The sequence below is a fragment of the Cyprinus carpio genome, chromosome A12 (assembly GCF_018340385.1).
Source record: "Cyprinus carpio isolate SPL01 chromosome A12, ASM1834038v1, whole genome shotgun sequence".
NCBI lineage: Eukaryota > Metazoa > Chordata > Actinopteri > Cypriniformes > Cyprinidae > Cyprinus > Cyprinus carpio.
The window spans coordinates 9,293,283-9,319,252 of record NC_056583.1 but is presented as its reverse complement, the minus strand read 5'-3'; the positions used below and the strand labels follow the sequence as shown (position 1 = coordinate 9,319,252).

At 36.2% G+C, this 25,970-nt stretch overlaps 2 protein-coding genes across 2 annotated transcripts in view; both read right to left on the bottom strand.

The window, feature by feature from the left end:
- Positions 1–1,455, bottom strand: part of svild (supervillin d) — a 107,629-nt gene extending 106,174 nt beyond the window's left edge. The window contains exon 1 of the mRNA XM_042767406.1: positions 1,117–1,455. The gene's annotated coding sequence lies outside the window, so the exon portion shown is untranslated. The remainder of the gene's footprint in view (positions 1–1,116) is intronic.
- Positions 1,456–5,682: 4,227 nt separating this feature from the next.
- Positions 5,683–25,970, bottom strand: part of nmt1b (N-myristoyltransferase 1b) — a 22,379-nt gene continuing 2,091 nt past the window's right edge. The window contains exons 5-12 of the mRNA XM_042767405.1: positions 14,061–14,152; positions 13,852–13,968; positions 13,604–13,774; positions 13,388–13,496; positions 6,499–6,669; positions 6,247–6,414; positions 5,928–6,065; positions 5,683–5,806 (exon numbers count right to left, since the gene is read on the bottom strand). Of these exons, the coding sequence (XP_042623339.1) occupies positions 5,786–5,806; positions 5,928–6,065; positions 6,247–6,414; positions 6,499–6,669; positions 13,388–13,496; positions 13,604–13,774; positions 13,852–13,968; positions 14,061–14,152 (987 nt within the window). The 3' untranslated portion in view covers positions 5,683–5,785. The remainder of the gene's footprint in view (positions 5,807–5,927; positions 6,066–6,246; positions 6,415–6,498; positions 6,670–13,387; positions 13,497–13,603; positions 13,775–13,851; positions 13,969–14,060; positions 14,153–25,970) is intronic.

Below are 25,970 nucleotides of genomic sequence, written 5' to 3'. Positions count from 1 at the left end.
AAATGTCAGGAACGATTTGCCTATTTGACTTTGTGGAAAATACAAAGGCACTAGATTCAATATAGGCCTACTATACTTAATCATCAATTAGGCTATTTAACAATGTTAATCAATAGAAAAAGTGCATTCTCACATATATAACATCCACTTTTCATGATCCAATCAACCCCTGATGGATAAAATAAAGTCTGGACCTAATTTTTTGTTGTTTTACTCATATCCAGTTACAGAAGTAAAATGGGTTAAAAATAATATTTTATTAACTTCTAAATAATATCACTAAAATTCCAAAGACATTTCTGCTAAACAGACTGAGCTAAGTAAAGGCCACAAGGTAACAATCTAAGAATGGATGTTACACACTCATGCATAAATTCAAAGTATTAAGCAATGAAATGCCCACATTGAAACGTTCTTTACCATTTACCTAAGCTTACAAATGATTTGATGTCAAACACAAGTGATGTCAAACTCTATTCAACACCACTTACATTACAAGACTTTGACACTGTTGGAGAAGTGAAATCATTACTAGTTTCCCTCACTTGCAATGCTTTTGTCTTTGTAAAAAGTCCTTTGCCAAACAATTCATTGGGGGATCATTGTTTGTTAAGACTCAGACCTCTGAACTCAATGAGAACTGTTTGTTTGTATTATAAATCAAACAAGGGTGTTTTTGAATTGAGTTACAATCTGTTGTAGAATTTAAATGGCAATGAAATGGCACAATAAGCCAAATATATGAAATCAGGGTTGATTAATGATTTAAATAGATGGAACATGTCTGATCTCAACAAAAAAGAAACTGATAAACAAGTTAAAAAAAAAAAAAAAGCACACACACAAGCAAAAGACACACAATTCAGCCATAACAAAGAATTTACAGGGAACATTTCAAAAGAGACCTTTGGTTTCAGTTGAATTAAGCAACACACTCCGCCCATTAGCTCACTGATCTCTCAGCTGTGGCATTGATCCAATTTTTAAACCATATTAAACTAGCAATACTGTTCAAGTAAAAGCCTGTTCTGAATAACACAATTGCGAAGACACAACATGACTGGATATGCAACTTTCAGTAAACACATCAATGAGATTTTTAAATGAGATACTCACCATTAGATGAACACAGCGACTCATCAAACAACGGCATAGACAGGCCCGGAGTATTTTACCAAAAAAAAAATTACGCGTGAAATAACAGCCAAATATAAAACCATCTGAAATTGCACAACAATCTTTAGGTCTTAAGGTCTTTAGAATCAGCGATATAGAGCACTACCGGGATTAAAGCACCGCATGTCTTTGTGATGAAACACTAAAAATATAACTTCACACTAGGCCTACTCCTTGAGTACTAACATAAAAATCGCACTAACACAGTAGAAAGACTCTGAAAGACAGCAGAATACGAGCGCATTTGCCTGTCGTGTTTGAAAGTTGAAATCCCACCCCCAAGCACGCCAGGAGTGGTTAACATTTTGATTCACCACAATGACTCGACTCTTTTGAATCGGTTTGTTCACTTGAAAGATTCGTTCAAAACACTGATTCGGTATCGAAAAAAAACATCTAATTCTGTGTAATTCTTTGGAATTCTAATGCTTTTCTAAACAGTTTGAATCTAAGATTCAACAAGATGCCTAATTTGTCATGTTACAAAATCTAACAGAACCACGTTTCTAGCTAAATGACAGAATGGGTTCCTCCAAGAGAGCTAGAAGTTTATTTAAACATTTTAGAGACTCTGTAAAGAAAACTGTCATAATTGATGATTAATTCTGTTTTTAAATGAATGTGTAGAAACTTTTTATTTTATTTTATTTTTTTTATTTTGGTTTTGGGTGTCAACTCGATTGTGCCACCTGGTGTTGCCTTATACATACTGCACAAAACAGTGCTGCACGTTCGAGAAGCACCCGGCTGCAGCCTGCAGATCGAGGCGGGGCTGCACCTGGGGCAGCCCCGCCCCATACCTACTCTGATTGGTTTGATCGTCTTTCATAGACATACATGATAAGAAATGTGTGTTAGTGTAGGACAGAGTATGTTGATTAAAAAGCTAAAAATGCTGTGCAGTTTTATAAAGCCTTCATTATAATGCACAGAAGAAGAAAAACATTAGTCTGTAACTCTCCATGTCTGTGAAATGATTGTTTTGTTAAATTAAGCTGATTTTTAGGCTAACAGACGAACAACCCACTACATTTAGTAAATTAATTGGGTTTATTATCCACAGTGGGAGGATCAGGCCTTTAGATAGAAAAATGAATTATGAATTAAATAATTTTTTTTTTAATTTTATTATTTCATATCATCAGAGTATAAGAAAGGAAATGAAAAGGATGTATCAGTATTGTTTTAATTTGTATAACATGACATATTGTTACATATAATAATATGTAATGCAGTTGATATATGACACTGCAAATAATGTGTCTGTGTGTCATTTCAATTTTTATGAAACTTGAATTTTCTTTACTATATTGCAATTTTCCTCCCCTTTATTTCAGGAAAATATGCTGCTCCTCATTATTTTAAAGTGAAGAAATCGAAAAACTTTTATTTCTACCGGTCGTGATGATTATGAAAGGACATGATCATCATGCTCTTATTTTAGTGCAGTTGTGTCACAGCCATTGCAGTCAAATATTAAGATAAACTTTATAAAGTATCTATTTACATTAAATTAATATAATAAATTGGTATCTTCTCCGATACCCATTTTACGACCATTATTGAGCCGATTCTTTTCAATCAGCTGGAATGATTCGGGACATTCTACAAACCCAATTCCAAAAAAGTTGGGACACTGTACAAATTGTTAATAAAAACAGAAAGCAATGATGTGGAAGTTTCAAATTTCAATATTTTATTCAGAATACAATATAGATGACATATTAAATGTTTAAACTGAGAAAGTGTATCATTTTAAGGGAAAAAATAAGTTGATTTTAAATTTCATGGCATCAACACATCTCAAAAAAGTTGGGACAAGGCCATGTTTACCACTGTGTGGCATCAACTCTTCTTTTTATAACAGTCTGCAAACGTTTGGGGACTGAGGAGACAAGTTGCTCAAGTTTAGGAATAGGAATGTTGTCCCATTCTTGCCTAATACAGGCTTCTAGTTGCTCAACTGTCTTAGGTCTTCTTTGTCGCATCTTCCTCTTTATGATACGCCAATTTTTTTTTTTGGGTGAAAGATATGTGATTTTGGATTTCATTTTATGAACATATATCCTTCTTCTACGCAGTCATGATGTTGTAATTGATGCAGTATGTGGTCTGGCATTGTCATGTTGGAAAATGCAAGGTCTTCCCTGAAAGAGACGACGTCTGGATGGGAACATATGTTGTTCTAGAACTTGGATATACCTTTCAGCATTGATGGTGCCTTTCCAGATGTGTAAGCTGCCCATGCCACACGCACTCATGCAACCCCTTACCATCAGAGATGCAGGCTTCTGAACTCAGCGCTGATAACAACTTGGGTTGTCCTTGTCCTCTTTAGTCCGGATGACATGGCATCCCAGTTTTCCAAAAAGAACTTCAAATTTTGATTCGTCTAGCCACAGAACAGTTTTCCACTTTGCCACAGTCCATTTTAAATGAGCCTTGGCCCAGAGAAAATGCCTGCGCTTCTGGATCATGTTTCGATATGGCTTCTTTTTTGGCCTATAGAGTTTTAGCCGGCAACAGCGAATGGCACGGTGGATTGTGTTCACAGACAATGTTTTCTGGAAGCATTCCTGAGCCCATGTTGTGATTTCCATTACAGTAGCAGTCCTGTATGTAATGCAGTGCCTTCTAAGGGCCCAAAGATCATGGGCATCCAGTATGGTTATCGGCCTTGACACTTACACACAGAGATTGTTCCAGATTCTCTGAATCTTTGGATGATATTATGCACTGTAGATGATGATAACTTCAAGCTCTTTGCAATTTTTATCTGAGAAACTCCTTTCTGATATTGCTCCACTATTTTTCACCGCAGCATTGGGGTAATTGGTGATCCTCTGCCCATCTTGACTTCTGAGAGACACTGCCACTCTGAGAGGCTCTTTTTATACCCAATCATGTTGCCAATTGACCTAATAAGTTGAAAACTGGTCCTCCAGCTGTTCCTTACATGTACATTTAACTTTTCTGGCCTCTTATTGCTACCTGTCCCAACTTTTTTAGAATGTGTAGCTCTCATGAAATCCAAAATGAGTCAATATTTGGCATGACATTTCAAAATGTCTCACTTTCAACATTTGATATGTTATATATATTCTATTGTGAATAAAATATAAGTTTATGAGATTTGTAAATTATTCCATTCCTTTTTTACTCACAATTTGTACAGTGTCCCAACTTTTTTGGAATCGGGTTTGTAAGTTTAACGTGGCATAATGCATTAAAACGGTGTTTTTAAAAGACTAAACTCAGTAAACACATTATTAATAAATTATTATATTCACAGACAATAAGAATGCAATGCGTTTAATCACGCGTTAAGCGTTTTCCTCCAATAGAAAACCATTAGACTAAAATGAAAATGCTTAACGTGGCGTAATGCATTAAAACGTGTTTTAAAAAGCTGACCTAACTCAGTAAACATTTTTAATAAAGCATTCTATTTACAGACAAGCAGGTTATGGGAGGAAAATGCTTAACGCCTAATTAATCGCGTTGCGTTCGTATTCTGGGCTCATATCTGCTTGTCTGTGAATATAATGCTTTATTAATAATTTGTTTACTGAGTTTGGTCTTTTTAAAACACCGTTTTAATGCATAAGTCCGCGTATTTTCACGTTAAATGCTTTTGAATGTCCCAATGATTAATTTGTGAATTTGACTGGTCCAGATTAAACTTGCAGTAAACATCTCTTTATTCAATTATAGTGAGTCAAGTTAACAATAAACAACTGCATTATAGTAAAGGCTTTGTAAAACTGCACAGCATTTTTAGCTTTTTAATCAACATACTCTGTCCTACACCAACTACACACACATTTCTTATCATGTATGTCTATGGAAGACGATCAAACCAATCAGAGTAGGTATGGGGCGGGGCTGCACGTGCAACCCCGCCCCAGGTGCAGCCCCGCCTCGATCTGCAGGCTGCAGCCGGGTGTACTTGGCACGTTCAGCTCTGTTCATGTGGGTAGATATTCTAACAGTTGTTTGGCCTGTGAATTAATGTCAGCTCTTAGCATGAACAAACAACAAATAAATAAATCTGTCTACTTGTCATTCCCATTAATTGTTGAGACACACAGCGAGCACAACAATACAAGAAAGATGTGGGCCAGCTTGATTTTCTATTCACTGCTCTTCACAGTTAAACTAGTTGTGGACAAAAAACTGTCAAGAACATATTTCCATGTCATGAAAAAGGTCACCTTTGTGTTATGTAAAATGTCTTAACAATGTATGTTTTATTTTATATTTTAGAAGGAACATAAGTCCTAATCTTTCAATTATAATATATATAAATATTTCATTTAAATAGATTCATGACTTTACTGTATACTTATACATTCATTATCTTTTTGAATCTCAACTCACCGATGCAGAGATAATATTAGTTTGAATGAGCAGTACTGAGTAAAACTATAGTACTGACATCTGTAATGTAATGTAATGCAATGGACAACTTTATCAATATTAAAGAAAGAAACACATTCATGCAAGTTTCATAATGAGAAATGAAGATTTATTTAATATTTATATATAAGAAAAGTGTGCTATATGATGGCTTATGTAATTTCACTGTCCATTTGTGCGCAAAATGCCTTTACTTCAGCACAACACCCACCTGAAATATGGAATACACAATATTAGTCTTTTTTAATTAAATATATATATATATATATATATATATATATATATATATATATATATATATATATATAAACTGTCACAGACTGCTTGATCACCTTGTCTGAGGCCATCTCAGGGCATCTCCAATTGTAAAGGTAATACTGCTTGTGTACATCTCCCATTCTGAACTTAAGGGGCTCCAAAAAAGCTTTATTATCCATTACATCCAGAGCAGAAAACACATCAAACTTTCTCTGAACAGAAAAGCAGAGAGTACAAGGTGTGATGAGACCAGAACAAACAATAAATTTAAAAGAATCATCATGAATCTACAGGTTAGGGTAGTTTGGATGTGACAGATGGGCAGTAAATGTCTTCATATGAGCTACAATCAATGTACTCAGCTGTATTATGTTTATATTTGCTTTGACTTACTGCTTTACAGATGATAAGGATGTCCTCCATTAGCTGCAGCAGTGGGGTGGCCTTGCTGATGCAATAGAGAACACAGGCTGCCTTCAAGCCTTTATGCACAGGGTGGTTCAGAGCCGATGAGGGAAGTGTGTAGAAACTCACCATATCAGTTATGGTCTCGGCCATGCTCTGCATAAAAAGTGACATTAATACAGGACATGACAGCTAGATGTCTTAATAAAACAGTTTAAAGACCCATTTCATCATACTCACCTCCACAACATATGTGTCAATCACACCATCTTGAGGCAGAAGCCAGTGCTCAACATCCTCCAGGGTCAGAGAAGGAGAGAGATGAAAAGCCTTTAGATGTTCTCTCAGAAGAGCCTGAACCACTGGCATATCCTTCAGAGTCATGGGGCGAAGGCCTGTGGTTTTTGTTGTCTGTTGTTATAGATAAAGAGGAAAGAGATCATTGGTGTAATTAAAGGATGTCCAAAGTCCTTGGAACTTACTCTGGCATCTCAAAATTTACTCCAAACAGAAGCAATGTAACTATATCAAAGTGATTAAATGTGTTGCAAAAATTAGGACATTCTCCTGAAAATTACCAAATAAAACATTTCCATAAATAAATCAGGTGCTTATACACACACACACACACACACACACACATATCTGTGGGGGAAAAAAACTGAGTTTCCACCAAAGTCAGTATTCTATCTGGTCGGTATTGAAAAGTCAGTTTTTGGGGGAGGAAGATGCGTCGTACAGCATTCACGCATTTTGGCAAGATCCCGTTACATTAGTTCAAATATTCAGTTTAATATTTATTTTCACTTCGTGAAATCATTCTACTTGGTCAGGAGGGTTACTGTGGCATGTCTTTAGATCAATATTTTTTAAAAAGATCTGACAGAATGCCCAAAGCTAAGAAGATTGCGGCGAAAGTTCTACTATCAGCGACGTCGAGCAGGATGTTAATATGGACGACGTGAGCGTGAATAGTCATGAGGAGGAAAGCTCTTTGCTCCAGCTTTGGACAAATTAAGCGAAAACATTACCAAGGTGATAGATGAGAAAGTGAATACCTTCCTATCTGCGATAAATGATCAGACAGTTCAGTTCCAGGCCTTGGTCGAGCAAGTGGGCGAGGTGCAGGAGTGGATCACCGATGTAGAAAATTCAACCGAATGCCTGCAAGCTACGGTGACTGATCTTCAAAAAAAAAAAAAAAAAAAAAGTGAGCGAAATGTGGAGCATCGCAGGTGCAGGTGTTATTTGCGTCTACTTGGGCTGCCAGAGGGAACGGAAGGCACTGCGTTTCTTTGAAAAGTGTCTGCTCAATTACTTGATGATTACAACGAAAGCAGGGCGGATCAAGCTTGATCATGCTCATCGCTCTTTGGCGCCTTTGCCAGGACCTGCGCAACGACCCAGACCTGTCATCATAAAGTTGAATAACTTTACGGACAAGTAGCAAGTGTTAAACGCAGCTCATCATGTTGAGGATCCCGAGAGGAGCGCTGACACAGAACCGATGATTTCATTCTTCAACGATTATTCTGCGATGGTGATAAAGAAAGGCAAATCTTTTGACAATGTCAAAAAATGACTGCAGAAGATGAAGATCGAATATGCCCTGCTGTATCCTGCAACTCTAAGGCTGACCATCAACGCAGGGGTGTAGTCATCATTTCAGAAGTAAGGGGGACAGAAATGTTATATGTATATATATATATATATATATATATATATATATACATATATATATATATATATATATATATATATATATATATATATATATATATATATATATATATATTACAGTATAACATTTCTGCAATCTATATACCAGTCAACAGTTTTTGAACTGTAAGATCTTTTGTGTTTTTTTTATGATCAACTCTTCCGGTTACGCCAAGGCCAGTCCACTGTGAGTGACTATGCTCTACAGTTCCGCAATCTTAAGGCCTCCAGTGGCTGGAATGAAGCAGCGCTCCTCACCACATTCAGACAAGGGCTCAATTTTAACATCCGTCAGTAAATGGCCATTTATAATGATGTCATGGGGCTGGAGAATTTTATTCAAAAAGCCACCCGCATCTCTCAATGCCTAACAGCCTGCACCATAGAACTCCCTGCTGCATCTCCTCTGCCCGCCTCACCATCTGCTACACCTCCAGCACCAGAACTGATGCAAATCGACTCATACCACTTCACTCGTGTGAATCATCGACAGAGAATTAACAACAGTCACTGTTTATACTGCAGAGCAGCAGGGCATCTGATGTCTGCCTGTCCAAGTGGTCCATGACACCCAGTGGTGAGTATCCTTTAATTGCAACCTATGATTGCACCATTATCCTGCACTAACCTGCTGGTAACCACTGCTCACCAATCTATATTAGTGCAAGCCCAGCTCTACTCGGAATCCTCCAGGAACTTCTTCTCACTGAATCTCATTTGACAACTCAACCTCAAAAGGAGAACCTGTCCTCAACCATTAAATGTTCACACTATCGTGGGAAAACCGCTGGGCAAAGGCAAGATCCTGTACTTCTCACCCACCATCACACTTTGCATTGGTTGTCTGCATCTGGAGCCCATCTTCTATCTGGTGTTGGAGGGTTCAACTGCTGAACACCCTTGGTTAACCCAATATTCCCTGAAAGTGAAGTGGAACACTGGTAATCCAGATCCTACAATGGAGTGATTATTGTCTTCAAAACTGTATTTCTTCAGTTCAGAAGCCATGTGCACCTCCATTTTATCCACAACAAGAGAGGTGGTTATCTGTTCCACTATTATTGAGAGTCCAGAAACCTCAGAAACTCCAGAAATTCCTCCAGATTACAGGGCTTTCCAGGATGCCTTTAGCAATCAGGCAGCTACGGAATTACCACCTCATCAGCCATGGGACTGGGCAAATGACCTGCCGCCTGGGGCCATGCTGCCGAAGGGTAGAGTTTACCCGCTATCCATCCTGGAACAGAAGGCAATGAAAGTGTACATCGAGGAGGCTCTCAAACAGGGATTCATCCACCCTTTGACTTCACCAGGTGGAACCAGCTTCTTTGTTGGCAAGAAGGATGGAGGCTTGAGGCCCTGCATTGATTACTGGGTCCTGAACTCCCAGATGGTCAAGTACCGTTATCCACTACCTCTGGTCCCTGCTGTGCTGAAAAGACTATGTGGGGCTCACATCTTCTTCAAGCTGGACCCGTGTAGCGCTAACAACCTAATTCGGATCTGCGAGGATGATGAATAGAAGACTGCATTCATAACACCATCAGGCCACTATGAATACCAGGTGCCGTATGAAGGTGATGCCACATGGCCTCTTCAACTCACCCTCAGTCTTCCAAGGATTCAAGGTGAAATTAGGTGTTCCAGGAGTACCTCCACATTTCATGATCGTGTACCTCAGCGACATCCTCATCTACTCTTGGAACCTGGCTGAACATCACCACCACGTGAAACAGGTCCTTCAGAAATTGAAAGAGCACCATCTTTATCTCAAACTGGAGAAGTGTGAGTTCCACCATGATACCATCCAGTTCCTTGGTTACATCATCGACCACCATGGCATTCACATGGACCAGAGGAAGATGCAAGCCATCAAAGATTGGCCTCAACCTACCACCATCAAGGAACTTCAATGTTTCCTAGGTTTTGCCAATTTCTATCGCTGATTCATCGCCAACATCAGCCAAATATGTGCACCCCTGACCTCACTCCTCAGAAATAAGCCCAAGTCTCCATCCTGGACACCTGACACCATCAATGCTTTCCACCAGCTCAAGGTAGCCTTTTGCACTGCTTCTACCCTGTTACACCCAGATCCACAACTCCCTTTTGTAGTTGAAGAAGATGCATCTATGGTCGGGGTAGGAGAAGTCCTATCGCAGCATCACGGAAAGCCATCCATGTGCCTTCTACTCCAAGAAGCTATCCCCGGTGAAGCAGAACTATGACATCGGTAACCGGGAGCTCCTAGCTATAAAGCATGCTCTAGAGGAGTGGCGACACTGGCTGGAGGGAACCAACCACCCTTTTGAATTCATAACTGATCACCATATCACCATAATCTGGAATATCTCCGAGACGCTAAATGACTTAACCCTCGACAAGCCCGCTGGGCTCTATCCTTCACCTGCTTCAAAATTCACAGTCATTTAGTAGCCTGGCAAAAAGAACCTAAAAGCAGATGTACTCTCTGGTCTCCATCACTCTAAAGAGAAACTGCTCCTCCAGGAGGTCCAGAAGGGAAGTTTTATGTATCTTCTAGCATCCCTATGGTTAACCCTTCTGGACTCAGTACATTCATCTATGGGCTATGGACACCCAGGCACCCAGCAAACCCTCTTGCTCCTACAAAATCACTGCTGGTGGCTCAACAAGGCTCGGGAAGTCTCCCAATTTGTCAAGAGCTGCTCAGTCTGCTTTATCTCCAAGACTCATTGACACCTCCCACATTGAAACTGGTTCCACTACTTATCCCTTGTCAGCCTTCATCCCACCTCATTGTAGATTTCATGACTGATTTTCCACCTTCTATCTCCCATACCTGCATCCTGGTGGTCATAGACAGGTTCTGAAAGGTCTGCAAACTCATATCTCTGAACAGAATACCCACCGCCTTTGAGACCGCAGCACTCCTCTTTCAACATGTCTTCCGAAACTTTGGGCTACCTAAAGACACCATATCAGACCGTGGGCCACAGTTCATCTCCAGGGTCTGGCGAGCCTTCTTCCAACTCCTCAGAGTTTCCATAAATTTATAATCTGGATTTTATTCCCAAACTAATGGCCAGACCTTGTGTAAGATCCAAACATTGGGAGATACCTGCAATCCTACTGCCATGGCCACTAGCACACCTGGAGCTGTTTCCTGCCCTGGAACAAGTATGCACAAAACTCCCTAAGCCAACATACTACCAGCCTTACGCCTTTACAGTGCATACTCTGCTTCCAGTCACCTGTTTCCATTGTCAGGTAAGCCATTGTTGACAAGCCACTGTTTGCTTCGCAATGAGAGGAAAAAGACATAATTCACCCCAAAAAGATGTGATGTGGTTGAGGATTTGAGATTTCGATTTCCTCAGAAAAAAAGAATGAAGCACTTTATCCAGCAGAGATCATAAACACGAGTAAGTCTCTTTTTATTTATTTATATACTTGTACTAGTTTTCACATAACGTGTAAACATTTTACTAGTTAGACTTTTTCCAAAGACTTTTTCCAAACTATAATTCCTGACTAAATGTATAATCAAGTGAAATATTATGAAGTTTCAATAACAATATACACTAATATACCATTCAAAAGCTTGATGTAAATAATATAATTGTAACAAATAAATGTAACTGTAACAAATGTAACAAACAATGCTGTTCTTTCAATTTATCCCCCCTAAAAACTGAAAAAAAAAATATATATATATTCTCAGCTCTTTTCAACATTAATAATAATAATAATAATAATAATAATAATAATAATAATAATAATAATAATAACAATAAAAGATTTTTGTAGAAAATCAGATAAAAAGGATTGTTAAAAGGATTTCTGAAGGATTCTGTGACTGGAGTAATGATGCAAAAAATTCAGCTTTGAAAGTCAGCTTTGATTTTTCCTAATAAACTGTTTAACTGCACTCGCAAGTGAATATTAAATTATGTTGTGGGATATTTAAATATATTCTAAATAAACTACAAACATAAAATTATATACATTTATTTTGTCCTTACATTCTTTCTTGTAACTCATCCCTCTCAGTGACACAGCTGACTGAATGGCTCATTATGCAGCTCATTATGCAGGCCTTTGTGTTCTCAGGTGTGAATCACAATGATATTCATGATAGTTGACGCCTACTCGCATATGACTTTTACCAACAAAAAGTATCTTAGAAAATTTATATCAATATATTGTTTTCTGTAAGTGAGTAAACAAGATTATTTTCACATGATTTAGAAATAAAAATTCTAGGCTACAAGCTCCAGTTCTCAAAAGTCCCGGGAACCAATGTGTTTTATTGCCTTATTCAAGTGATTTAACATTTTTAGTTTTTCACTAACCACGCATAACATTTTTTTTTTCTCTCAAAAATACAATCATGTACATACATGCTGCTTACATATTATTATAGCCCAGTTTGTGCTGATTACAGTGAGATTAGACTTTAGCCATTTAGATATTTATAAAAAACTGAAAAAAGCACAAATGTCAGGGCAAGACAAAACTTCTCCAGGCCCCAAAAATACCCTTAGACTCCAGAGGGTTAAGATTATCAACTCATTATCTCACCTGTGCTCATTGCTTTTTACACACTGCTTTTTCATCGCTCCTCTTCTGAAGTCCTAAATAAAGCTCTGTCATTTACCTGTGTTGTTACCTTCTGTTTGCTGACAATTATTACATTGCTTGTGCAACTTGCTTTTATGTTGTTGAGATGATGTAGTCTTTATTGCATGAAGCACTTTTAGCTAAGGTCAATGGCTTTGTTTGGAGCTGAGCTAGCCCTCGCTATTAGCACGACAGGATTTTATACGATCCACATAGGGTCAGCTACTGACACAATGTTAAGTGAACTTAACTCAAAAGGTAATATGACTGCATAAACTACAGTGTTACATGGCTCAGAGTCTTTGCTCTGAAACACTTTGCCTCAGTCCAAAGATTCTGAGGGAACAGCGTTCAGTGATGCCTTATAGAGCAGAGTGGCATGCCTCTATTTTGCATGCTCAAACGCCATTGGCCAGTGAACTCTCGCAGCCGGAATTTTATAGGGCTTCATTATTCTCAGAGAAAGTAGTTTCCATATAGTGTTGGCAACTGATGCAATGTCTCGTTCGCTCCTCTCAGGGAACCAAGGTTATGTTGATTGAATGCAGACGTTATCTTGCCCCACTTTCATTATTAAATAATAAAATATAAATAGCTGCTAAATGAAATTTGATTAACTCAGACAATAAAAAAATATTTTAAAATAAGCAGCAAACAATTAATTTATTTTTAAAATACTACAGTTTTTTATCAACTTAAAATCATTTGGGTCTGGAACACTTAAACACGGACAGTAAAATCAAATAGAGCGTAAGGTTTAAAAAAAAAGTGTCATGTTAAATGATGGCCCTCAGGAGAGCAGTCTGACCTCAGGGAGCCGATTTAGCTTGATGGCACGCTGCAGGGTCATGTTACGAGTGAGAGAGGAGAAATTCAGCTCAATCAGCTTGCGTGGGTTCAGTGATCTGTGCCAATACCTTTTTAACAACCAAAGAGAGAAAGAGAATTTAGTTTGAAACAATACCACAAACAGCAGTGGTGGTCTGGAAGAGTAAGAGAGATTTCCTTGTAACTTCCATCATACCTACAGCTTGCAATAGGTTTTGGTAGGACCGCACTGGTGCTGTAGATTGCTTGAAATATACCCTGCTGATGGACCCGTCTGGTGAGCTCCTTGATTAGGACTGGTGCCACTCTTTTTGAGCGAAGTTTTTTGTGTACACACAGGAAGTTCACCTCCACCATCTTTAGCTCTCTGTGGAGTATTTTTACATTTACATCAACCAAAATTGTTTAAATCATTTTAACAGACTGAGACAATTCTGCACTTACGTGTGTAATACTTTAATAGTAGCAGGAATGGCACTTATGAATCCCACTAATTTTTGACTGGACTTAACTCGAACTCCACAATGCCACTGTGATTGCCATCCAGGGGGGCACAAAGTCCTGCATTCCATAAAACAAAGTCCATAAAACACGAACACAAATAATAAGATTATAGTTACTTTTGTAGCTATATGTCAAGAAATAAAACATACCAGAGCAAGAACTGTGGAGAGTAGTGCAGACAAAGTGTGTTGTCATCCTCCTCTGTGTAGTTTTCATTCAGCAAGTCACACAGTTCTCTCAGCTACAATTACATAGAGACAGATAAGCTTACAGTAAAATGTCAGGCTGCCAGCATTTTTATTTTTATTTATTATTTTTTTTGGATGGCACAAACTTAGTGGCTTTCCATGGTTGACAAGCCAATAGTCTATGCAGCATTTTTACTACGCTCTAACAGAAAATCTACAATCATAAAAAAAAAAAAAAATCCTCATAAAAAGTCCTACTACTAACAAAATGAATTTTTGTACAAAATTTGTGATTTAATAATAATACAATAAGATTTTTTTATTATTATTATTTTTGCAATGTTAATTGTGTAATTCTTGATGTTGATAATTCAAGTAGCATTCCAAACTGCTGGGCGGAAACTGGGCAACAACACAATAAATGACAAACAGCTTTTATGGCTTACAGGTAAGTTGATTTTCTAAAATCACAAAAATGATACATTAAACATCAAACATGACACATTCCCTAACTTTAAATTGATGTTTTTTGTTTAATATTTACTTTATATAAATGGCAGTGTCTTTGAAAAAGTCTATTTTCTTAGCTACACTTGGATAGGAAAGCAAGCATTTTTAGCATTAATACACTTGACTTTACCAGTAATTAAGATTTGACTAGTAAAATTGTGAATTTCAGATATCTATTATGTGATTTTGGCATTGATTTTTGATAACTGGTATTAAGATACCTACAATGTAATTATGACTAATATATGTTTAATCCCCGGGTCCTAGTTAGGCACCCGCTCCAAGTGGGAAGTGGGGTCGCTGGCATGGGAGGCAGGCACACTAAATAAGTTATGGCCAATAACAAATATTTTTGAACTCTTTTAAACCAAAGCTGAGCTATCTCATTCCCTCTCGCTCACAATCGCTTGTCAATTTGGTCGTTTGTTGTTGCAGTCTCTGCTATTTTGTTGTTGTTGTTTTGTCTCTTTAGTTTAGTTTTCTACTGTGAAACAACAGCCTGGGACAGTGTTGCCACCTTGTGGAACATCTGATTACTGCAAAAATAATTAATTGCGCATGTGCTACCTGTGCGTACAAAGTATCATAATATTGAACGCACTGGTTGCACATGTGCATTTAATTATTTTTGCAGTAATCAGATGTTCCACAAGTACTTTAAGTATACTTTAAGTATGCACAGTTACAAAAGTCAGGTGGTGCACATACAGGTCGTACGTACTATTTTGATGACAATATTTTTGTCACGCGCATTGTACAATGTCCCTCCCGTACGCGTAAAAAGTGAAGTATTCTTTGGGCTTAACAAGGAGGCTAAAAACTGCAGCCTCTAGCATCAGTAACTAGTGCACCTTTCTTACATCCCCTAGTTACATTGGGACCATGACCCGGATGGGGGCAAATGTGATTTCACCTGTGTACTCGAATGCAATACATAAGCTCTGTTCAGTTAAGGATATTTCTCTTCTCCACTAAGTAAGTAACAGAGATATTGAATTTATGATCCATATTGATTTATATATATTATCCATATTGATATATATATTAATTAATTACTGGGGTTTATGCATAAACATACACAGTAACAAAAACCAAACAAACAAGCATTAAAGCTATCCCATGACTTTATATAATTTTCTTTTTAAAGGGGTCCTGTTATGCTTTTTCACTTTTTGAACAATCCACTCTCAGGTCTGTTACCAAGCAACCAACACTGCGCGAGCTGCTGATAAGGTAAACAAAATAATAGAAGCTATTTCTCTTTGAAAATAGCCTTTTGCAAAAGACCGTAACTCTGTTGCTGCATCCCAATTCACCTACTTATACTATGCCCTAAAAGTATGTACTCTTTTTGTGAAGAAAAAGTAGATACTTTTGAGTATTTAGAAGAATGGTTGGCAAGCTTTGGGACATACTACATCATAGCTGCTTCTTTAACGGACACTCTGTTGCTCAGTTACGTGCATTTCATCAGTGTTTAAACTGCCCTGTGAATCATTTTATCATATTTAACAATCCACATTTCATTTATTTGAATTTCTACCGTATCGGAGAGAAATTAATCTGCTAGTCTCGGGTATATCTTCATGAGGAGTATTCTAGTGTTTTTGATTAATGATGATTTTTTTAGTTGTTGATGAAACTTATCAATATAAAAGTTCACACTGTTGCTGCAGATGAAATATATTGTGGATAACATTAAATTAATATTTTTCATCAGGTTAGACATAGATTATTTATCATTCAAATCCCTTTCTCTACCTGTTTGTCAGTCACGTATATCCACCATGTTTGTAGTTTTTTTTTTTTTTTTTTACACTTTTTATGTGTGTTTGTAGTTCTAATCTAATCCTTGTTCACCACGCAATGTGTTGTGGGCAATATTAGCCATTAGAGTGTGCATCGATCTGCACTTCGAATTCTAACCAGAAGTAGAAGACCATCTGGGAATCTTTGGCATACTTTTTTAAAACGTACTATGATTTGGGAAATACTAATTCTATTTTTAAATACTATTTAGGACGGATAGTATGCAAATTGGGAAGAAGCACGTGTCTACACCATGTTGCAACAGCTAAAGTCTGTCTACACTGGACGCAACAGAGTGACCAATGAAAATCATTTGAAATTTGTGTCAATACTTCATAAATAGAATACAGCAGCAGTTTTCTCTCAGGATTTGTTGTGTCGACAATTGTAGACAGCACTGATTATAATGAGTTTTATAGTATTTTGTCGCGCTGCTCGTTTCCAATGTAGACACTGTGTTATTTATTAGTCACTTGCACTATAACCATTAATGCTCCGTGATGCTTTGTTAGTCTCTGTAATGCTTGTTGCAGTTCCTGTGCTAACTGTAAAATCATGTCAGCCTGTAATTACTTATAAGTGTTTTGTCATCAGAATGTAACACATCTTCAGGGTCCTCCAAGAGCCTTTCTACCATTAAACATCTCCTTCTTCATTTTCAGTTATTAATAAATGTAATACCATTGTTGGACAGCGCAATTGTAAGCGTTTTTTTTTGCTAGGTTACAAATAATTTTGAAGTTAGGACAGCTGTGGGGTTGTCCTAAAGTTAAGACAGTTTTTAGGACTTTTTGACAAGTTAGGAGGTTTCTGTAATACCCCCTTTCTATCTGTAGTAAAGATTAGATAACTCACTTAGGAAATGCTGTTATATAATAGCTTTTGTCCTAAATGTGGTCCTAATTGAAATTACCATGGGTACCAAACAGATAAGATAAGATTTTAAAATTATGATCTTTCTGTTATATACATTTCCTGGCATTCCATTGTAGAAAGCTCTCTGCCTCTTTGATCGATTGCTTATTCCTGTTTGTTGTGACATTCTGCTAGCTGGGGAGCATGTGGTGCAACAGATTGTGCTTTCTCTTCCAGTGTTGTTTGCCACTTTTGATATTGTGTGAGCCTTACTTTTAGTACACCTATGTCCTGTTGACCATGTTTGTAACTTCTTACCTGTTTTTGGGAAGCTGTAGCTGTTTTCTTTTTTTTTTCTTTTTTTGTAGGCCACTAGGCCGTTACTTTTCTCCTGTTTATTGGACAGATAAGGAGATAGGGTATGTAATTTTTTGTTATGTTTCTTTTATTTTGTTCTGTAGGGAAGGCAGCTCTTTTGTGGGGAAGTTAGTTTTTGTTTGTTTATTGTTTTGGCATTAGCTCAACCCTGAAGATTTTGCTTCTGAATTCTTTTGTTTCCTTTTTTTTTTTAGAAATTGCTTTGTATACATCAAGAGAAAAAAAAATTGCAATTGCAAGAGAACAAGGAAAGAAAATAAAAATAAGTAATTTAAAAGTATCATTATTATATCATTTATGTTACACCCTGACCTAGACCAGGAATCGTAACAGAGCTGAGCTGGTGAGCTGATGATCTGAATGAGAAAGAGAGAGAAGGAAATGCAGAGCAGGGGGACGCGAGGAACAGGATTAAGAAGCGCTGCTTTAGAACATTGATTGTGAAACTTGTGAATCCATTACACAGCAAAAAATCCAGAGTGAAATCAACTCTGCTGGGAGTACATGTGAGACCACACTCAAGAGTGTGAAAGTGTTAAAATAGGAGTGTTAAATTAACACTGAAGCAGAGTTAAAGTTAATGAGATAATTAAGTGATTAACTGAGTGATGATTGACCATTATTGACGAGACCTGATGTTAACGAGCAGAATCAACAAAGACAAAAATCAAAAATTTTATGTTACCATTATAGTGGTCAGTGTTTGCTTTAGTTGGGCTCTTGATTCTTACGTTTTTAAAATTAGATTTGGTTTGGCTGTTAAAACTCAGTTGTAATAGAGAGATGAGCAAAAATAAAAACATGATTATGTGATATTAGTTATGTTTTTACATAATAATTATTTGACCTGAATCACCAAACTTATTTAAAGCCTAAAACATAAAGGACATTACTAAGACAATTCAGGTAATAATTTATTCATGCCACAGTGCATCATGGGAGCCATGGACGAATTTTGATAGGTGGCACCCAGAATGCACTGCAACACAAGTCTGCAACATGCTTTTTTGATTGTCACCGTCGTTGAGGTTCACAGGTTGATTCTTGATGTTTGCATGTCTAAATGAAAGACTCTTTTGAAAGATTTTTGAACAAACAACTTTTAAGAAATTCTACAGATTGTATTTAAAATGCTGGTAATCCTATGCTGAAGAATCATTCGGCCGCAATAATCAACAATGAAAGTTGAACTCAGTGATTCAGGCAAACCAATATTTTTTGTTCGCCCGTCTATTTTATAACTCCATTACAACAGCCAAGCAAAATCTGACTTTAAAATATTAAGGGTCAAGAGCCCAACTAAAGCAAACATTGGCCACTATAATGGTGACATTAAAATAGTGATTTTCGTCTTTGTTGATTCTGCTCGTTAACATCAGGTCTCGTCAATAATGGTCAATCATCACTCAATTAATCACTTAATTATCTCATTAACTTTAATCTGATTCAGTGTTAATTTAACACACATATTTTAACACTTTCACACTCTTGAGTGTGGTCTCACATGTACTCCCAGCAGAGTTAATTTCACTCTGGATTTTTTGCTGTGTAGAATTGTTGGAAGACAGAATTGCGATTCATATATCAATAGATTTTTTTTTTTTTTATGCACGCACCCCTAGTTTTGAAGGCATGGCAACAACTCTTCCTCTTCTCTAAATCAGCACAATATGGCCTTGCCCCCCTTTGTTGAATGTTCCCGGGGGTGGATTTTATGTAAATTTCTGGGTTTGTGACGTCATGAACCAGGAAAGTAACTCAGTGTAGTCCCTATACGAGCCATTTCTTGTAGGCATTAAACTGCCGTAATTTTAAAAGATGATATATCCGTTTGCATAGAACTTTCAGCGTCATAACTTTAAAAAAAATATATATATATTTTATGCTCAAACAGCAACATCACACACTAACTAAATTTAAAAAAGTGAAATCACAATCAACCACCTCTTTGAAATGTCTGATGGTTTAGAACTGTGGTTATCATACCAAAAATACAATTATAATAATTAATATATTATAGAATATACAATTATAATACATTCTATATTAATATTAACATAACCATATTCAGTCATGGCCAAACGTTTTGGTAGTGACATAAATTTTGTGTTTTGCAAAGTTTGCTGCTTCAGTATTTGTAGATTGTTTTTCCATGTTTCTATGGTATACTGAAAAACAATGATAATCATATCATACATTTTAAAGGCTTTTATAGGAAATATATATATATATATTTTATAGGAAATATATATATATATATATATATATATATATATATATATATATATATATATATATATGTATGATAGTGATTTAACCTGACTAGTACTCATTCACACTTTCATATGTGCTGCTGATATGATTAGTCAATTAATGTTAGCTTGGTCATTTTGTGTGAGGATCCAAACACTTTTCAGTTCATTCAATTAAGAAAAAAAAAAAACTTATTTCTAAAAAGTTCATTTTTTGACAAAGAATAATTTAGCAATTATTTAAAATGCATCTGATCACTCTACACAATAATCTAGAAACAATGTGAATGAACACCACAACCACTTAAGCAGAATTTATGTCACTGCCAAAATGTTTGTCCATGACTGTACATAAATACAGATAAAAACATGAACATATATACATAATTCTAAAAACTGCATTTTACAGTTAACGTCAGTAGGCTAAGCACATGTGACACCCCCACCTCATGTTTGCGGCTGACTGCAAATTATCATAATTGATGGACAACTATGGCTGAAAAAAAAAAAAACCATCAGTCCGGCGCTAAGAAAAGAGGTCATATGATGCAATTTAAATTTTTCCTTTCTCTTTGGAGTATTATAAGCGCTTGGTGCATAAAGAAGTTCTGTAAAGTTGCAAAGACTAAAGTCTCAAATCCAAAGAGATATTCTTTATAAAAGTTAAGAGTCAACCACACCCCACTAAAACGGCTCATTCTAACATGCCCTCACATGTCTACGTCACGATGTGGAAAGATTTGCATAACCCTGCCCAAATGTTCAGCCAAAGAAAGAAGGCGTAACTTTTATTCTCGCTGTAGTATTGTTGTTGTCGCACTGCCGTCATGTTGTGGAGACAATATGTGTTTCACAGACTGTAAATACGTTTTTTATATTAAAACATTTGCCACTGATATTTCAAATGCGAGTTTTGAGCAGTGTAGAGTAGCGCTTGTTGTTTGTCATTTTTCCAATAACAAATGCAGACATGGTTTTATGTTTATGCGATGTGATGCAACGCATAAAAATACAGTATAAGTCATTATAATCAGTAATTATGTCCCCACTGGATGCAACAAATGCTTTGTTTGTAATGGGTTTTATTGGTTTTGTCTGGTTGTGCCGGGACACACGGCATCACAGTATGATGAGGGGCATAACATTTCCGTCACACGCTTGAGGTATTTGGCCAATCACAACGCACTAGATAGCAGAACCTTAAACCACATAAACATATACTTTACACCAAATACACACACAAAAAAATGTTCTTTCTAGCAACATCATATGACCCCTTTAATGTTTTAAATTATCATATGATTAGCTCATTGACGACTTCTCTCCAGAAAAAGCAGGAGTGTGCCTTTAAGTGTGCCTTTTTGGAGTGTCTTACACTAAAAGTTAATAGCCTGCCTTGTTGGCAGAAGATATTCCACCCACCTACCTGTGATATGGCTTGTAAACACTACAAAAGACTCATGGCAAGCTACAGCTTCAGTGGTGTAGACAGTAAAGTGTGTACCATTAATGTTTTGACGTGAGCGACCGTAGTTCGAATCTGCCTTTTGCCAAACTTATTTTTCTCCCTTTTCAAATCTCATATCACATCGGAAACTAATTTTTTTTAAAATAAAAATTAAGGAAATATTTGAAATGTTGCAAATAAATTATATTATAAATCATTTGAATTAAAACATTAATATTGCAGACTGTTTTATAATTAAGGTGCAGATAATTGCCACTTTGCAATAAATAGTATAAATGGCAGAAAATCCTGCTATTTTACCATAGTGTAAATGGAATTTTTGATTTAATTAATTATTGTTTATTTTGATAATATTTATTATTATTATTTTTTTTTTTTAAGTAGAGCTACAGTTGTAATTTGTAAATAATACATTTTAATCACAATTAATTAACTTTTACGTTCTATTAAAGTTCTATTTTGACCCCATAGTGTTTTTTTTTTTTTTTAGTTCCATAATATTTGGGGGAGGGGGCACAACAAATCAATTCTGCTTAGGTCACCCATTTGGCCAGCAGTGGCCCTGTCTCCTACTGAGCATCAGAAATTCATACATCTATTATAATTGCCCCTCTTTTTGTTCAGAAGTAACCATGTTAGTATTGCTTTGTTGTAACAAATTAAATTAAATAATAAAAAAAAAAATTCTATCATCACCTCTTTACTGTTTATACTTTTTGTAACTTCTTAGTTTCCTAAATGAATAAACTATATACATGAAACCAAGAATGCTTTCTCAGAATAACTTGTTCTCCACATCATTTAATGCTGAAGGACATGTTGAATTACTTAAGATTAAGATGAGATCACGAAAAAACAAGGAAGAAAAAAAAAGTGCATAGGCTTTTAGGGCTATAACAAAGACTATAGAATACCCAAGACGTGTCACTATGCTCAATATTGCCACTCTTTAGAACGAAGCCCAGCCTTCTGAGTAAAAGAGCCAATCTCTAATCTGTAAAGTCAGCACGTCACTGCAGCTGCTGTTAGAAGTCTCGGTTGCTATAGAAACAGTCAGCATTCTGAGACATACACACAGGACTGAAACAATAGGCTTTTTTTTACGCTATTTGAGTAAAATAAACAACATTTATGAGACAGTTGTTGACAGATGTCATAGGTGATTCCAAATATGAAATTTAATCTTAAACTTGGCAAAAAGTTTTGGAGAATTTGATGTTTCACCATTCAAAGAGATGGGAGCTGCACTTTTGCATGTCCAAGGCCTTTCAAAGATACACCCACACATAAATTAATACACTGCAAGGGGGGAAAAATCAAAATAGCTTTTTTTTTAACTACATTTTTAGAATTCCTCGTTGTTACAGTGTGTCTTTTTTGAGAGGAGTTCAAATACTGTATATGTTTAAATTTTAGTTTGTAAATGGGTTAAATAGGAAGAATTTTATGTTGCTTCAGTCCTGGTGTCCATTTACGGAAGAGGATTAGGGCCAAGCAAAGCAAAAATAAAACCAACTTGTGATTAAAGTCATTATAATGCAAGATTAGACTTGCTAAATTTCAAGAAAAATTTTGAAATATAATGTTGAGAATTAAATCATTACATTTCGAGAATAAGGTCATCATTTTTTCAAGAAAAAAATCATTAAATTTTGAGGGAAAAAAAGTCTGAATTAAATGTTGAGAATAAACTCATTAAATTACAAGAAAAAAGTTGTTTTGAGAAAAAAGACGTTAAATTTCGAGAAAAAAAATGATTAAATTACAAGAATAAAGTCGAAATAAAAGCTGAGAATAAACACAATCGTGTCATGTTCATTTTATCTCGTTGGACAGCGTCAGTCAGCCTCTAGAGTGGCGTAGGGCATAGAGAGAGATGCTTGTGGATGAAGTATATGATGCAATTGACCAGAGTTCGAATCTGCTTTTTTCCAAACTCTCTCTCCTTCTTTTATTCATTACATATCACATCCACATACACTAAGTGACAACAGCTGCATTTTGAGCAATGTGCTATTTACATTAATTGAAAATAGCAGATCTCTGCAATAAGTCTAAATAGTAATTAGATGCTATTTATACTTATAAATAGTGACAGATATTGTTTGCACCTTAATATTGTTGTACATTAACAGGATGCAATAATAACAGAGTGTAAATGATTTTCTTTATTAAAGGGGTCATATGGCATTGTTAAAAAGAACATTATGGTGTGCATTTGGTGTAATGCAATAATATGCATTATTGTTGCTCCTCTATGCCCCACCTTTCTGAAACAAGTCGATTTTTACCAAGCTCATCGTTCTGAAAAGCAAAGTGTACGCTGATTGGCCAGCTATCCAGTGCATTGTGATTGGCTGAATACCTCAAGTGTGTGACAGAAATGTTACGTCCCTTACCATACTGTGACGGCGTCTCCCGGTGCAACGAGACAAAACCAATAAAACCCATTACAAATGAGGCATTTGTTGCATCCAGTGGGAATATTATTACAGATTATAATGACTTATACAGTCTTTTTACACATTGCATTTCATATTGCGCTGCGTAAACATAAAACCATGTCTGTATTTGTGATCGAAGAAACGACAAACAACAAGCGCTACTCTACACTGCTCAAAATTTGCGTTTGAGTCATCAGTGGCAAATTCTTTAAATATAAAAAACATACTTACAGTATGTGAGTCAGAAGCACCAGACTTTCCTTGCAAAGTTGGAATTGCCCCACTACATAGAAACAGCCTTTGTGCATAGTTGCATTGTAGGCTACTCTCCCACGAAAGAGTCCTCAGTAAAATGTGCTGCACACATCTGAATATTTGTGTTGAACTGTTCTGGAACAGTGTTGTAAATACAACTTAACCACTGATTTCTAGTTGTGTCCTCTTTTGGAAGACCAAACAAAGTAGTTTCACTTTCACAATGAAACACACAGTGTCTCAACAACATGATGGTGGTGCGACAATACTACAGCAAGAATCAAAGTTATGCCTTCTTTCTTTGCGTGAACATTTGGGCGGTGTTATGTAAATCTTCCCACCCAGTGACGTAGACATGAGGGTTCATTTAAAAGAGGCATTTTAGGAGGGCGTGGACAACTCTTAACTTTTATAAAGAATATCTCTTTTGGTTTGAGACTTTAGTCTTTGCAACTTTAGGAATCTTGTCTATGCACAAACTGCTTGTAACACTCCAAAGAGAAAGGAAAACTTAAAAATTGCATCATATGACTCCTTTAAAATTATTAAATAGACACTGCCTTATTGGTACAACAAAGCCAACACACCTTATAGCCTACCTACATCTTAAACCTACCCAATTAATACATCATTAAACACTCGTTAGGCAATTGATTTCCACTTTTCTGATGTGATATGTGATAGAAAAAGAAAGAAGAGCAAGTTTGGCAAAAATGACCTCATCATATGCTTCATCCACGAGCATTACACTCTACAACCTGCACCACTGCAGACGCTGATTAACACTATCCATTGAGATTAAATGAACATGACACGAGTGTCTTTATTCTCAGCTTTTTATTTCAACTTTTTTGAACTGATGGTAAATCTAACTGTCTTAACTGTCTTAACTGTCTTTACATTTATTTTGAAAGATGAAGCTCGCGATTATGGAAAGGGGTGTTACATTTCCAACGAGTGCTTGCGTGTTCGGCCAATCACAATGCACTGGGTCAGTTGGCCAATCAGAGCAGACTGCACTTGTCAGAAGGAGGGACACTGTAGAAAACGATGCATTGGAAAGAGGCAGGGCATAGAGGACCTACAATAATGTATAGTATTTGAAAAATAATGTGTTTTTTGAACATAAAAGCATGTCAACATATTATGTTACACCAAATACACAAAATAATGATCTTTAAAAAAGCATCATATGACCCCTTTAAGTTGTTTATCGAAACACAACTTTTTTTTCTTGTAACTTAATGAGTTTATTCTCAACATCTTATTTTCACTTTTTTTTTTAATTTAATGAGTTTTTTTCTCAAAACACAACGACTTTATTCTCAAAATTTAATGATTTAATTCTCAACATTTAATTGCAACATTTTTCTTGAAATTAACAAGTTTAATCTTGTACTATAATGACTTTAATCTCGAGATGGTTTTAATTTTTATTATTGCTTGGCCCGAATCCTCTTCCATAGTCCATTGTAGTGGACAATAAAAAAATCTAATAATAATAATAATAATAATAATAATAATAATAATGATAATAAAACCTCTTAAAGGCTTAATGCCAAAGTTGCAGAAAAGACATCTGGAATGCATATTTTGACTAGTAAATACTAAATTTTTACTCGTAGAGCTATGGCTTGACTTAGTATGTGTGACTGGGACATTAGACCCCTCTATCTGGGCCCCTCTAAATAGATGTTTTGAAATAGGGATGTATATCAGATAGCAAAAACATAATAAAAGGTACACTTGTAAAAAAGTGCACTCATATCTATTACTTAGTGTACTTAAAAGTATACTTTAATTCTTTATTTTATAGTGTCCTTATTACACATTACTTGTACTTAGTATAGTAATAACAGTATATTGTGAATAACTGCATGCAACTAACCCTAAACCAAAA